The 15,671-nt window shown below is 52.5% G+C and overlaps 2 protein-coding genes across 2 annotated transcripts; both read right to left on the bottom strand.

Annotated features, from left to right (window-relative positions):
* Nucleotides 1–975: 975 nt before the first annotated feature.
* Nucleotides 976–13,921, bottom strand: CC84DRAFT_1258239 (uncharacterized protein). The gene is made up of 5 exons (XM_018184806.1): nt 13,726–13,921; nt 13,426–13,638; nt 5,844–13,377; nt 1,549–5,796; nt 976–1,497 (listed from the first exon to the last, which is right to left on the bottom strand). Exons 2-5 carry the CDS (start codon nt 13,468–13,470, stop codon nt 1,403–1,405), a joined length of 11,922 nt encoding a protein of 3,973 aa, XP_018037399.1. The 5' UTR covers nt 13,471–13,638; nt 13,726–13,921; the 3' UTR covers nt 976–1,402.
* Nucleotides 13,922–14,264: 343 nt separating this feature from the next.
* Nucleotides 14,265–15,110, bottom strand: CC84DRAFT_1117071 (uncharacterized protein). The gene has a single exon (XM_018175481.1). The coding sequence runs from the start codon at nt 14,797–14,799 to the stop codon at nt 14,437–14,439; it is 363 nt and encodes a 120-aa protein (XP_018037398.1). The 5' UTR covers nt 14,800–15,110; the 3' UTR covers nt 14,265–14,436.
* Nucleotides 15,111–15,671: the final 561 nt, after the last annotated feature.

Here is a 15,671-nt window from a genome sequence, read left to right as displayed (position 1 = left end):
GGAGCAGTCAAGCCCGGATGTAGCTCGACTGGTACTGGGATGAAAAACCTTGTGTATGTCCATTGCCATATTTGGAGGAAAGACTTGCAAGAAACACTTGATGATAACAAGGCCAACGAGGGAATGGGCGACGACACGAGGGGTGTTCACTTCTTGGGTGAGCTAAAGTTGATTAGTATGAGGTAAGGTCACCATAAAAGCGGTATGAATCGGTAGTCCGTGAACCATCACCCTTGACACTCTCCACACGGAGCCTCGCCCATGGTCTAAGAGCTGTACTCCGTTGTACATGTGTACTACGAACTTTGCGCCAGGCAACCGTACTACCGAGTTGAGCTTACAAGATACGCTCACTAAAGACATCTCATTTCCTGCTAGGTCGGGTTTTTCAAAAGTCTCGCCAGCGGATCTCCACGTCAGAGACCTAGATGTTGGCATAGGCACATGGTGCATATCGCTAGCTCGATAGCTTGACATTTTACACAACAATTTCGTAGGATGCTAATTCTATCACAGTCCATACCCGCCAAACTCTATCCGGTGCAGTTCCTGTACCATCAGGTCCTTTGCTCCACAGATTATTCTCCGACACCTCAACCACCACCCCTCATCAATTCATTTCGTCTCCCAGAAAACGGGAGCTTAATCACACGAGCGAACAAATCTCCGGGGTGGACTTGTCCACATAATAGAATTTACTCATCAGCGTCCTACACAATGGAAACGATCGCCTCGCCTGTATAAGAAGAAATTCTACGAACATGCTCCGACAAATGCATAAGATCCGCGCCCTAGAAGACTAACCCCTTTCCGTGGGAGTATGCACCTAGCAGAATTCCTCACATCAGCCGATCTCATAGCATCTATACAAGATCCCGATAGAAGATCTGCCGTATCAAGTAGACACGCTGTCCCCTTTCCCGTCTCACACGAGGAGCACATCAAACACACCGAGACAGCCAAAGTAGAAGTAAAACCCATTCGAGTATGTATCTATCTACTGCCGCCACCAAAATGATGAGAGAAGAAAATACACACGCACACGGCGCACATTCTCCTCTGAGCCGTGCCCAGCCTAGCCAAACACGCCAGCACACAATCCAGAATCCAGGCCTGCACTCCCTTCATCCATCATCCATGCTCGTACACCGGACTAAGGTCAGCCACCGCCCGAATTTCCCATCCCTAATTCCATTTTCGGTCCGTTCCGCACCTACGCCCCCCACTATACTTATACAGCGAACATGACCGGCGAGACCACATCCAACCCAATGCAGAGTACTCGTTTCGTGAACCCCAATGCCCGCTCCGTGTAAAAGACGCCCTGCAATGCATAGCTATATCCATGGTGCTAACGAGATGTACAGTCTGAAAGAAAGGAATATGTAACCGATCATCGCATTTATGCGAAGCCGAAGTACTCGCCACCAGCCGTCATGGCCGTGTAGAGAGCCTTCTTGAGGGATTCGTAGTCGTCGTATTCGGGAAGATCGAGTTCTGGGAGTAAGTTAGTATGTGGTTTAGAACCTCAGTAGTGAATCAACTTACGGTTAAAGCAAGTATGGCTAGACGGGAGGCGATCTTTGCTGCCATAATCACGATGGATGTTGAATTTGGAGAAGCCGTTCATGCCCTCAAGCTCCTTGAATCCGTTGAGCGGCACCTTGCTCGTTCCCGTGACGAACTGAAGCAATTTCGCCTGCTCTTCCTTATCAAAGCTTCGGACAGCGCGCCAGAACCAATGAATCTGAGGCGAGTTCTGAGTGTAATTCGAATATTCTGTGTTGGCTTTCCAATCCTCGATATTGATGTCAGGTAGCCCGGAGATAAGCAGCTCGAGCTCCTGCTCGCTAAAGATGGAAACCAAGTCCGAAGGGATGATGTCGTGGAAACCCTTGAGGAAGTGCTCTAGCTGTTCTTGGACAGCACCTGTCAGACGATACTCGGTCACCAGGCGCACATAATCATGCTTATTCTCCTCGGAGAGCGGGATGTTGCGCCCGTTCTCCATGAGATCCACGATCTCGGTTTCTCCAAAGCGTTCAGTCTCCACTGAGAAGGTTTCGGGAATGACATCGGTGGGGTCATTGTTGAGTATCCAAAGAAGAGACTTGTAGTATTCCTCATCGAGAGATTCCATGTCCTTGACATTGACAGGCCGGCTCAGGATCCGCTTGTAGACAGCTCGACTAAAGTGGCAGTCAAGCACGCGGCCTTCGTAGAGGGCTTTTCCAATGACGCGTCCAATGAACTTGAAGAACATCAAGTGCTCCGGATTGATACCGCTCAGGCGGTTCGGATGGAATGTCGTACGATCCGAAGCCACAGGAATGAAAAGCGCATAGTCTGGGTTGAACATCTGTCGGGCAATGACTTGGAACCATTCACGGGTAACACCCCCAGCATCGACACCCTCCTCACCATGGAAGCGGATGCTAAGCTTACCATACTTCATTTCATCCGCAGTCTTGAAGTACAATGACTTGAAACTGTCTAGGAAGACTTGGTCACGGCGGACTGCAAGCTGAAGCGGCGGGTGTTGCTGGCGATCAGGGGTCCGAGCATGCAGTTTACGGGAGAAGTAATTGCGCTTGTTGTCGAACTCCAGTACCTTGGAGTTCTTCACAAGCAGCGAGAAAGTACCGCTCATGAGCTTCGGGTTCTGCCGCACCAGGTCATTCAGGATCTTTCGATGGTCTTCGGTAAAGTTGAAGAACAGGTTCTCCATCTTGCTCTCCGGGGGCGGGCTCGAAAGCGCGAACTCTTTATTGGCCAACCTTCCAAGTGGTGCATCCTTGAGGGTGGTGTTCTTGCAGACAACCATGAGAGTCTCGATAAGCGGTAACAAGGTGGTAGCGATGTTAAGCATGTTACCCCGTTGGCGGATCACAGTCAGAAACTCGCTAAGCTTATTCCACAACGGAGCAAATGCGGAATCCTCGTACAAAGACATAAGGATATCGTCCTTCTGTGCGGGCTCGAGTGCAACCGCGCCGCTCTGTTCCTTGTTGTCTCGCGTAGGATCGAAGAGATAGTCCAATGCTGTAAGAGCCCGCAGAAGTTTGGTTTGATCGGAGCTGGCGGGTGAGAACTTCGAAAGAGCCAAGCCTTGAACATCCGTCGGTGACTCAGCATTTGTGACTTGAACAGTCAAATCGCTGAGGTCACGAAGGATAGATCGCGCCAATTCTTGTGCGATACCAAGCAATTCCTGTCCGAAGACCTCCTTGGCCCCAGGTATAGGCGAGAGGTTGCTAATAACACTCAAAGTCTCTTGGAACACCTTGCCGCTGCATTCTCGAGCTGCCAAAATCTTTGCAACCAGACGCAGGTTGTTTTCGGGTATCTCGGGTGGTGTAAGACTCCGATGCTTCTTCTTGTCTTCCTCGGTCTTTGATGCTTCGGGTTTAGAGGAGCTGTCCCCGCCGTCCGTGGCTGCTTCAGCGGCAGTCTCGTTTTGGGAAGCAGTCGGCATCTCAACATCCTCAGCCTGTTGCTGCCCAGTCGCAAGCTGCTCACGGTTCTGGTCAGCCTCGGCAGTAGGTGAGTGTTCGGCAGCAGACGTTTCGTCCTTCTTCTCGGCTTCAGTCCCAGCCTTCTCCTTCTCCTTCTTTAAGTGTTGAAGAGGAACAGTGATTATGCGCAGTAGGGTTGTGAGTTGTTCCATGATGGACGAGCTCTCGATGATGAGCTTCCGATCCAGCAAGCTCAACAAGGCGTTGACAGGGTATTTGGTCGCCTTGGTCTCTTTCGCTTTACCCTTGCGGTTGGCTCGGCTCTTGAAGCCAACGCCTGTTTCATGCTCTGTCAGGAAGAAAGTCCAGACTGCAGGATTCTTTTCGGTGAGTTGAGTAAGCGTGTTCAGGCATTGCTGGACGACCATAAGCGGTGAAACATCGGAATTGATGGAGAAGGCCCCGTTCTTCTTGGATATTTTCGGAGTCTTCTCGCTAGGCTGTTGCTGAGTCTGCTTTGCACGCAGTGAGAGCTGAGCGAAACTACGCTCAACAGCGTTCACATCGGCACTGCCATCCTGCAGAATTGACAACAGGATGCTGATAACCTCGGCCCGGTTTTGACGATTCTCACAAACGTACCGTAGAATCTGGGTCAAGCTGGCCTTGGCACTGCCTTGTTGAGGGATGAACATGAGGCGGAGCAATGTTGCTACACCGGCCTTGTCAAGCATCTGTGCACATGGCCGAGCTTTCCGCTTCTGGAGTTGAACGTCACGATCAGCGCCGCGATGCGTGGTCTGGCGGAAACCAGAAGGAAGATAGTCGAATTGGTTTAGACGACGATCACCACCGTACGAGCGGGCCTCGGCCGAGATCTCAGGCGGCAGTTGTCGTAACATGTCCTCGTCCTGGTCCATTAGAACGGCTTGTCGCAAAGCGGGATCCAATGAAGCTAAAAAGCTCGCCGGGTCAATGTCCTCAGCTTGTGCCGGGGCATTTGCTTGACTCCGTCGTCGTTGCTCTTCTCGTTCTTGTCGTCGACGCTCTTGAGCCTCATGCTGGAGCAGTTCGTTCCGGATCTCGACTGGCAATGCAGCCAAGAAATCATCGTCAATACCGGCAGCTTGTTCGCTGGTCGATTGGGCTTGGTTATCGCCCTGGGCTTGTTGTGTGGCATTGCGATCCTCTCGTGCTCGACGTTCATTAGCGCGCTGTTGTGCACGGTGCTCCTGAATCTGCGATAGCAAAACTTCCTCCCGCAGATCCTCAGGGAGGGCCTCTAGGTATTCTAGATCAATACCAAGATCAGTAATATCGTAGTCGTGGCCACGAATATTCACCGTGACCCGTTGTTGAGGCTCCACCGGTTGCGCAGGCTGCGCAGCCTCTACACCTTCCATTTCTTGAGATTCAGGCTGGGTGGTGTCTGTGCCTTCCGTGGGCACTACTTCTCCGACAGTTTCACCAGCTTGCGCGGCAGCCTCAGCAGCTACTCGCTCGGCTTCCAGACGCTCACGCTCCTGGCGTTCTTTCTCTTCTCGTTCCTCACGTTCCTTGGCCTCCCTGCGCTCTTGTTCTTCTTTTCGCCTCCGCTCGAGCTCGGCTTCCTTCTCCGCTTGCCGCTTCTTTTGAGCCTCTATAGCGGGCGGAACCATGAGTTTTAATATTGAGTTGACGACACGCTGGCTCTTCTCTATTGCGCTCGGGCCATATAGTACGCGCGCCTCTTCCTGCCAACGCTGGTGAGTGTAAGCCTTGAGGAACGCTACAGAAGATTGTGGATCCTCTCGTGCTGAGCGACCTAGAGGATTATCGCGTGTACGAATGTCGCGGCGGAAAGTCGGATCGAATGGCGGGGAGAATCCATGAGGACCCAAGGGTAGATTGTTGAAGGACAGGTGTACGGTGCCGTTCTGCGTGTGCAGCGTCCCTTGGCTCATCGCGTTGAGCAGATTGCTGATGAAGGAGACCGGGCTAGTGTCTGAAGGGAGTAGCCGTGGACCGCGACCTTCGATAGCATGAACCCAATCGCTATTATTTGCAGAGGAAGGATCACCGTGGCGTCCAGCTGAACGACCAGACCGTTGTAGAAGTGGGTTAACGCCATCATCTGCCATGCGCGGCCCTGCACCAGGGCGATGTGACCGATATGCTGGCACGAGAACTCTATTGTCGGGCCCGCCGGGAAACATCCAAGGACTCAGGCGGTGCAAGTGACGTGATGGCGGAGCAGGCTCGTTCCAGTCCCAACCCATCTCATGCATGCCTTCATCATCATCTTCCATTCCTGGATCGTAGACGATGTCCTCTTCGTCAAAATCTTCTTCTTCCTCATCATCTGCGAAAGTTAGCTTCGTCAATCAACCTGCAGTCATTGAGACTTGCCTTCGTCTTCCTGCATCTCATCATCAATGAAATCATCCAGATCGCCCTGACGAATCTGGTCAAGAAGCTGCTGCGGTCGATCGAGCACAAAGTTGAGCGCAGAACCTCCCTCCGGGTAGGCACCATCACCGCTCCAACTGTCCTCGCGGTCATCAGCAAGGCTAGCGTTTTCATCATCGCCCGTAATCTCCTCCATATCCTCCATGTCCTCGATCTCCTCGAGGTCGTCCATGTCGTCATCCTCGTCGCCATCATCCTCGTCTTCCTCGTCATCTTCGCTATCGTCGTCATCGTCGCTCTGAGATTCGTCCTGGGAGCCCATGCCCTCGCCATCATCGTCAAGCTCGATTTCGACGTCTACATCGCCGGGAAGTCCTTCAATGGGGCCGATGTCACCGAGTTCCATTTCCATCTCCTCATCTTCGGAAATGACCTCGTCGTTATCACCAAGCTCTTCGTCAAAGTCCATGTCGTCGGCATAGGCTTCACCATACATGTCTTCATCTTCTTCACCCTCATCTTCATCCTCGTCGGTCTCTGACTCGTTACCAGGGTCAAACATGCCCAGCGTCGAGTTACGGAAAAGATCTGGTGTCTCTTCACGTGTTGTGTCCATAAGATCATCGTCTGAGGCAGAAGAGATCTCATACTCGTCTGTCGAATCGGGAGAGGAAGATGTGTCGTAGCGAGTGCTCAAGTCCATGCCAACATACGTCAGCCATTTAAGTGGCTTGAGGATGTACTTGACAACCCGCTTTGCATTGGGAAAATTGAGGTCAATGTCGGCAATGGCGGTCGTCAAGATTGTGATGAAGTTCTTTTCATACATGATTTTGGCCATTTGTTTGAGCGTCGGAGTGAGATCGGCGTTTTGATTCAGCATCTCCCCATTAGGGCGTTGAGAGACCAGTTTGGAGAAAATGTCGGCTACACCAAGTAGACGAGAGTACTTCATGTCGAGAACTTCGTCAGAAGCGCAGGCGTCTTTAAATGCCTTGAGACAATGCTCTAGAACGAACTTGCGAACAAACAAGAGCTCAGACTCGGTCTCAACATAAGGCGATTCGTTAGGACTTGGCCTAGAAACACCCTGCTCTCCGGTTTTGGCGCATAGCGATACGATCACATCGATAGCGCAGCTAGACGTAGCCAATTTCTTCTTGAAAGCGAGGTCACCTTCGTGGTTCAGACTACCAACAGGCACCAGGACGTTAAGAAGATAGTTCAGTACGCCAGATCGAGGCTTGGACGGAGTAGTAACATATGGATCTGCCTTCCTAGAGAAGTTGATGAACTCGATCTTAGTGCGATTGTAGCTTTGGAGGAGCTCTGCAAGACACTTCAGGATGAAGCATCGATAGATGTAAATAGGGTGGTTCTCCGCCTTAAACTCGACCTTTTCCGACTTCGTTTGCTCGGTGCTCGGATTCGCCGTTTCTGAGGTAGCTGTCGATGCTGCGTTGGTGGTCGACTGCTGCGGGGCTTCTTCGTCCTTCTCGGATACTTTGGGGGGTGTCGGCTTGTCTTCAACCTCTTTGTAGGCGAGCAATTCACACAAGAGGTAGTGGATGATGCCGTCGGGGTTCTCAACCACTGGCAATTTGAGATCGGAAGTCTTGGTCCTCTCGAGACTGGGCTGCTTAGGAGCCTCGCTGGTCTCTTTGAGCCGATCGTTCTCTGGGACCTCGTTCGATGTGCCAGAAGTATGCAAGTCTTCGCCTTCTATAGCGGGCTCATCCTTTTTAAGTATCAGAGTCTGCGGACGTTGATTAGGATCAAAGCGGGCAAGCTGGAGTTTCTCGTTGGTGACTTCGACGAAAATCTCAGGGGCGCGGATAGCCAGATAGTACATTTGGCGTGTGTATCCCGTGGTGTCTGTCTGTCTACGATCTCGGGAGTCGAACATTTGTTGTATTTCGCTGCGCATTATATGACGTATCATGGTATCGTCTTCGATGATGTGGCGTAGAGCAATCATGAAGGCGCTCCGAAGACCGTCATTTGTGATACCTGCAAGCTGCCGTACCATGAGGAAGAGGCGCTGGATATTGCGCTTCTCGGCCAAACGCTGCGCGATCTTGCGGGTGCGTGTAAGCATCACCATAACGCGCATGACCGACAAGGCCAATGATTCATCCTTGCCGATATGTGGCAGGATCTCGATCAAAGAATCGAATAGCTGGTTCTTTTCATCTAGACCGACAATGGGCTCGGGTGGCAGTTGGACAGGTGTTTCCGCATTGTCGGATTCGGTTGGCGGAGTCCAGGATATCTGGGTGGGGAGCTGGTCTTCCGCGAGCAGACGTTCGAGAATAACAAGAACATGGCCAATCCATGACGAGGATTCCTCAGCTGCCTGATTGGGAAATATCTTGATGAACTGAAGGAACAACGCAAAGTTTTCCTTCAGCTCTTCCACTACAGCCTCGTAGAAATCCTTGTCTTGAATGATGAGGGCCAGCAAATGAGCAGAAGCTGCGATTTTCTTCCCTTGATCGCGGAAATCATCTTCCATTTGCAAAGAGATGAGTGACTGGATCAAAGTAGATCCTATCTCGCTACGCAGTGCACCCGGCTCAGTTGCCTTGGCGACTGCAGCAGAGATCAGATCCGCCAACTCAAAGGTGACATCGTTGTGAGAGTTTAGAATGTCGAGCGATCGGTCCACAAGGTTCTCGCGGATGTTGGCGCGTTCTTTGTCCAAGTCATCCACGGCAACAGGTTCTGCCAGATTGCCGGTCACCATACGCTTCTGATAAGCGAGGCCACCCTGCAAAGCTACGGATGTTTCTGCTGCTGATGATTGTTCTAGCACAGGCGCTTCAGATGGATGCTCCTGAACATTTTGGGAAACTTCGGCATCTTCCATATCCACAGACTGCGAGTCTTGGGCCGTCCAGCCGTCATGTTCGTCGGCGTCCTCACTTGCCGAATTACTGGCCGTCTCTGCAGGCTCGGGCACTACCACCTCTGTTCGGCTCGGCGAAGCATTCGGGGCACGACGAGCTTCGATCTCGTACTGGGGAATCGGGTTTCGAGAAGCCCGCACGTCACGGACCTGGTTCTGACAATACTCTCGAGCAGTATTGAAATTATCACAGCACCGGAAGAGAGCTTCTTCTACCAAGCTCTCCGGGTACTGACTACCTTCCATAAGACGTTGAATGTGCTCGGCACTCCTAGGCTTCCAGGGTTTGATCACGGGCTTGCTCCGATGAGGAATTTTATCCACGCTCTTGGGGGCTGCATTCTCGCCTTCACCGTCTAGTACAGTCTTCAAGATGTTGATGGAAGTCTTTACAATGGACGTTGTCGCCTTGTCGATGAGATCGGAGTTCCATATGTTCTGGACTGGCTTCGTCACAGCATGGCGCAACTCAACGATAAACTGAGGCGCCTGGAAGTAATCGGGACGTTCACGTTCGCGATCGGGGCGCGTCTGCATCGAGGCAGTCTGGGTGGCTTCGTTGATCACCTTTGCATTGATGATTTGAGCATAGAACGCGAGTATAATCTTGACGCCGCCAAGCGATAGGTTCAGCGATCGCTGATACTCCTCGGAGGGCTGTTCTCCTTGGGTTTGGATAACATCTTTGGCCGACTCATAGAAAGTGTTAAGGATGTCTGCTAGTACAGCTAAGCCACCAAGGTTCCTGAAAGATACAAGAATAAGAGTCAGGGCTTGCGGGCTCATGCGATCCAGGTTATTGTCGATCATTAGCTGTGAAAGTGATGTCAATATCACGATCCAGTACGCATATCGATCTTCAGCAGAAGCGAATGCTTTGGGGGCCTCGAAGCGCAACTGATCGATAGCGGCCTGTGCTAATTGATCCCCGACGATGGTTGCGCCCTGTTTCTGGTACGGCTCCAATGTGCGTCGGAAAAGGAGGAGTTTACCTAGAGACTGGAAGAATGGGGCAATGCCAGGCGGGATCTTGCTTAACAAGTGTCGCAGGATTTGAGTGTTTTTGAAGCGGGCACTATTTTGACTTGGAGTTGGGACATCACCTGAGGACCCAGAAGCAGAGCCGGCGGTCTCGTCATTGCTCGGCCCGGCCGTTGGTTCGGTGGGCCTATCGTTGTTACCGAGGTTGAAGACACTGTCAGCCTCGATTGCTCCGAAACCCGAGCTCTTGACGCGTGTCTCCTTCTCCCATTCTGTGGGCATATTTTTCTGCAGCAGTATTTCTTCCCAGACGCAGCTCCGATGAAGGCGACCCAGACTATCGACTAGTCGAGCATACATATCAGAAAGATTGACCTGGCTCGAGACGTTGTGTGAGGAACGAGTATTGAACATCTGGCCTTGGAAGGTCGTTGTCAGAGCTGATACCAATGTATGTACCGCAAGAAGAGACTTGACATATTGGGTGCCTTGGTCTCGAATCTTCCGTTGTTCAGGATCAGGGTCCGGTGCCACGCCCGTGAACGACGCAAAGAACCCTTTACCATCGTTGTAGTTGTGATGCATCAAAGGCTCCAGACGATCCAACGCAAACTGGGTGCGCTTCAACAACGCAGGTACTGCAATGTGAGGTTTCTGCTCTACGAGAACCTGGACCACCCGCGCAAATTCCTCGCTGGTCGTCTGTGTTTCATTGAATCTAGCATCGAGACAAGGCAGCGTGGCGAGATCGAGTATCGTCTCGACACCATCTGCCTCTATGTAGGCAGCGCACATTACGTTGTTGGTGAAAAAACCACCGAGGAACCGACATACGACACTGATGTATTGGCTTGTGGAGGGTCCTGCTGAACGATCTTCGATCTCGATAACATCACTGAGAGCAATAGGCTCCAGAGGGTTCGATGATGTGTCATGCGCGTCTGCCATGAGAACATCACCCTCAGAGCTAGCTCGCTGCGAGAGTTGCTTATGTATCAAGCCTTCTAGACCTGAGAGTGCAGGCCGGCCACCGCAAACATAGATCTTTTCGTCTTTGTCGTTCTCATAGTACAACTTGGTGCCGGCCCCTTCCTTTTCTGCCTTGTCAAAACATATGCGAACAACCCGGGCGACCATTTCGCTTAGGGATGCCAAAACTGGGTTCTTCAGCGGAGGGTGGTGGCGAACCAGCTCATCAAAAGCATTGCCAATGATGGTAGGAATTTCAGGATCCATATCCAAAGCTTTGACGTGAGCTGGGCTCTCGAAAATCTCAAAGAAGTGCTTCATGGCCGCCGACGACCGGAAAAGCTTCATACCAGCCTCTGCAAGGCAAATAGCACCAAATGCAGGCGGTATGGTCGAAATCGCTTCTGCAACAGGCAAAATGCCAGAAGCAAGGGTAACGTCCGGGTCGCGTGGCGGATACACGCGTGCAGGGCGTGGAGGTGAAGAGTTCTGGCCCGCAGATGCTGAGTCGGCTGATGAAACCGTGTTTCCGTCTGTAGCATCGGTGGAGGTCTCGGATATTTTCTCGCCAGAGACGGTCTCAAGCAGTGCAGTGCTGAGACCGGCGTCATTAATTACTGCATAGCTTGTTGGTTCATTGTGAATGAACGTGGTCAAGATGTTCACTCCCATGCTCCACACAGTTGACCCGAAAACATTGGCGTTGGACAACACGATCTCTAACCCTTGTTGGAGGGGTGTCGAGTCGATCAGATTTCTCATTTGGCGATCAAAATTGCCACCTCCAGTGTGAGACATCATATGGTTCATGAACTTGAACAGCCAGCGGAGTGTTTGCTGGTTATAGAAAGGAATCTGATAGTCGGTGAGTTGTGTCTTGTACTCCTTGGAAATTCCATTGCCTGCCTCGGCGAGCTGCTGCGAGGTGGTCACCTCGTAGAATACGAGGTCCGCAATGATGTCCAGTCCTTTAGCGTCGACTAAAGCTTGGAATGCCTCCCGAAGGTTGTGAACGAAGGTGTCAAGGAAGTTGAGGATCTTCGGGTGATTCCGTTCTGCTTTGGTTGTTCGAAGCTTGAGTACATCGACCAAGATCTCTATGAGTCCAGCAGAAACCATGCCGTCTCCAGTTCGTGCTTGTGAGGTTGGCAACGTGTTGAGTAGCGAGAACAAGGCCTCTCGCCAGTCTTCTTGTTGGAAGTCAACTTCAGAACCGTCTTCGACAGCCAACTCAGCGACGAGCTTGCGAACTATGTAAAAGAGGACACCATGATTGACGTTGACACTGAGAGCTGTACATATATCCGAAGACTTCGACTTGTGTTTCGCCAAAGCTTCAAGAGCGCTGAGAGCGTAAGTCTGTAACTCAAGCGACACAGCACCAGCGCCACTGCTAGGCGGATGCACAAGTTCGGACAATTGGTGGGCCCATTGTAAGCGACGAGGCTCCTCGGCGTCCTGTTGACCGAGTTTCGCATGGAAATCCTTCTCGCCGTAGACATACGCCAAGTTGGCGATGGCAAGCATACGGATCCCAGCAGCATCTTCGCGGCCACTCTGACCATCAACTAAAGTCTTGGCTGATCGTACTTTGTGGAGAAGTTCGTAGTGCACATTTTCAGGCAGTTCTTTGAGGCCCTGCTGGACGAGCTCGTGTATGCCGGAGCTGGACAAGGTTTCTGGCGACTTTTCGAAGGACTTGGCTCCGGTAGGTCGACCAGTGCCGAAGTCCCCAGGTGTGAACGCAGGCGTTATAGGAGACTCGGTCGATGGTCCATCGCGGGATTGACGAGGGGTCTGCTGTGGGTTCATGTTGGAGGTCCGACGTACTGGCGTAGGAGTCGTGGGCGCGGCTGTTCCTGACGCGTCCGTAGAAGATGACTGGATCTCCTCAGAGGTTGAAGATGCTTCGTAGTAGGAAATCGAAACACCGCCAAATTCCTGCCTCAAGGCCCCCTCGGGAAGCGTAAAAAGACCGACCATATCGGCAGCGTACACCCTATCATTATCACTACGACGGTCCCCAAGCGCTCTATCCTTGCCCTTCCCTGCGGGGGTGGCAAAAAGCGGTGGTGCAAGCGACGGCCCTTTCGGAAAGGGTGCGGCCAACTTTTGCATCTTCTCGAGATTGATGTTGTAATGGCTGGCTAGCAAGGTCGGGTGTAATGTCGCAGGTGCGAGCCGCATACGAGCGGAATAATAGCGCTGGGAAAGGCGCAAGCTCAAGCGGAGCGTAGCTTTCACTAGAGACACACATGTAGAATTCAATAGCTTGTCCAAGTGACCGCTGCTGGAATAGAGACTCCGATTGCCGCAATTCTCAAGCAGAAGCCGAGTAAAATTGAGTATTTGCTCAACGAGCTCGCGATCGCCATCCGGAGCGGTGTGTAGTTTGTCCAAGATGTCGGCTGTTGCTGGCTCTGCTGTCTTGCCTTCCTCGGCATCACCTTGCTGCAAGAGAAGGCGCTGGAATGGTTGCGTCTGAGGGCCGTTTTCCAGGCCATAGATGCGAACAAACAGCTCGAGTATGCGATCGAAGCGGTTCAGCACTGGGATCCAGTGGTATGTGTCGCCTCGCGGAAACGGCCATAACTTGGGGAACGACGCAAGGTGGGCGGGTATCTGGTAGAGGGGAATCGACTCGGTCGCTTTGACGAAATCTGCTATCATCGGAGACTGGTAGCGTTAGCATGCGGCGGAATCGGGAACGGGCAGCTTTCTCACCAGAGTGGACTCATGCCGCGATGTAGCCTGCTTCTTGATCTTCATGGCTACTCCGGGCGCTCGGAAGCCGAGCCTCCCACATGTACGATCTGTCCAGGCAAGGGTGTCGTGACTCTAGTACGTGCAAGAACACCAGATAGAGAGTGTTGATTGGCCGGCGGGGTTAAAGCTCTGTTCCCTCAGTGGTGCTGATTGCTATGGTCGAGGTGCAGACTTGCGCGCAGAGTTAGCAGCTACGGTTTGGGGGCAATCGACTGCAAATCCAGGTGCAGCTGGGCAAAGGCGGGGTCCAAAGCTTACTTACGCTGCACGTTCGAGCTTCTTCGTCGAGGCGTGGAGAGGCTCGTGCAACCTTGCAAGATTTCGCGGTGCAGGCGCGGATCTTGCTGTTTCGTAGGTGCTAGTTTGGCAACGCGTGTGTGCCAAAAGCGCAGGTTGACGGGCGTTAATGGGGCGCGGTGCCGGGTGGAGGTGTCGCAAGTGAGAGAGCTCAAGATGTTCGGCTGCGAGACGTAACTGGCGGCGTACTTTCGGAAGGCGCAACCCAGTATGTGGCACGTGCGTGTGCTTAGGTAATGCTCTCCATGTACCTATGCTCACGGACACACGCGGAGACCGTTGAACGCGGTCTGTGCAAGAAGTACGAACCTAGGAGGGTCGGTTCCGTTACGGTTCATACTGCACTGGTGTTTTCAGAACCTGTAAGCTTTGTTGCGTCGCCAACGCGCCTTCCACCCCGCGACAAATACCAGGTTGTGCCGCTCGTCCACCTCGATGATACCATCGGGCGCCCATGGATGACTGGACCTGCAAAAGTCACCTACAAACAGGTGCCGACGGTGCTACCAACCTCAAGTCTCCAGATTCGATTCTTTCTCTCACCGTACTAGCTCTTGTGCTTAGGTGCACAGTCACAGCTACTCTACATCTCTTACCCCACCAGTGGAGTGTTCAAAAACGCCCGTCCTCCAGCTTCGTCTATCGCATACGAAGGCATCATCACGACTTGCTCTATCCCGTTGTACCGCTCGCAGAGTCAGGTACATTCTCTCCATCAACCAAGCGCAGCGTTTCCTCTAGCACCAGCAGATCCCTTTCCAGCATCTCGGCCCAGTTCTGAATGTCTCCGATTTCATTGAGTTTCTTCGTGCTTGTGTCCGCCAATTTCTGCCACTGCGCACTCTCCTTTGCCAACGCGTTCGTCGCCTTGGCCAAGTCTTTCTCCTGCTTTGCAATTGCCTCGCAGTTCTTGTGCAAATCTGCCGCTCGAGTACGCATCTCGTTGTCGACAGATCCTCCAACGGCTGCGAGCGAGGCTACCACAGCCGCGCGAGCCTCTGCTGTCCGGCGTGCCGACTCCGCATCTGTGGACATGTTGCTTTGTGGAGGGCAAAGTATGGTCGTTCGTATAGCCCTTTGAGGGGGATGAGTATGAAGCTTTGTGGATGTGTGTAAGATGATCGATCAATTGTCAAAGCCGGGCATCACATGTGCATCTAGTCAAGCGTGGCTTCGCGCGCTACCGCTGCCGAAAGCTTCAAGGTCGCCGCAAGCCAACCTGCTCAGTTGGGTGCGTGATGGAGTACGGAAAGCTGATGTGAGTGGTCAAACTGAGCGACTCGCGTCTTGAAACTGCAGATACCCATTATCATCACCACAAGACTACGCTATAGATTACCCCGCCCTGTTCTAGCTTAGATCTATACTTTGCAACGAGGCTGAGCTGTGATATCCAAGCATTTAGAATTGGACGTGGAAGACGAGCTGGCAGTGTCTTTTCAGGGCAACTTCGGGGCTTCAATGGGGCGCGCGACAGCAAGTCATCGCCGGAGCCATGATCGACATCGGAGGCAGGATTATGGATGTGAGCAACGGTCCTAGACCGTAAGCCAATCGCAGCTAGCGCGGCGATGTACAGAATAGAGCTGGAGAACGACCATAAGCAAGAGAACGACACCCACCAGTAGTCCTGACACGAAACCCAACAGTATAATGCATGGAGACACCTCGCAGTGGGTACCATGCTGTCGCACAGTCCCATTCCATTTATACTGTAATAGGGGCCTACTACGCGGCTTTGTATTCCTCCGTCGTTCTTCCAACGTGGTGCTTGCCCCAACGGTTGGCCAGTTCTTGCCTTCGCCCCTGTCCAGAAGGGTAAGGGCAATCAGGGTAGGGTAAGCACAACTGCGCGCAAACTTGAGCCTAGAGACAGTCTGGACAGAACCGTGGACACGCTTGTGTGG

Source organism: Paraphaeosphaeria sporulosa (genome assembly GCF_001642045.1).
Source record: "Paraphaeosphaeria sporulosa strain AP3s5-JAC2a unplaced genomic scaffold CC84scaffold_4, whole genome shotgun sequence".
Lineage (NCBI taxonomy): Eukaryota > Fungi > Ascomycota > Dothideomycetes > Pleosporales > Didymosphaeriaceae > Paraphaeosphaeria > Paraphaeosphaeria sporulosa.
This window is presented reverse-complemented; position numbering and strand designations above follow the sequence as displayed.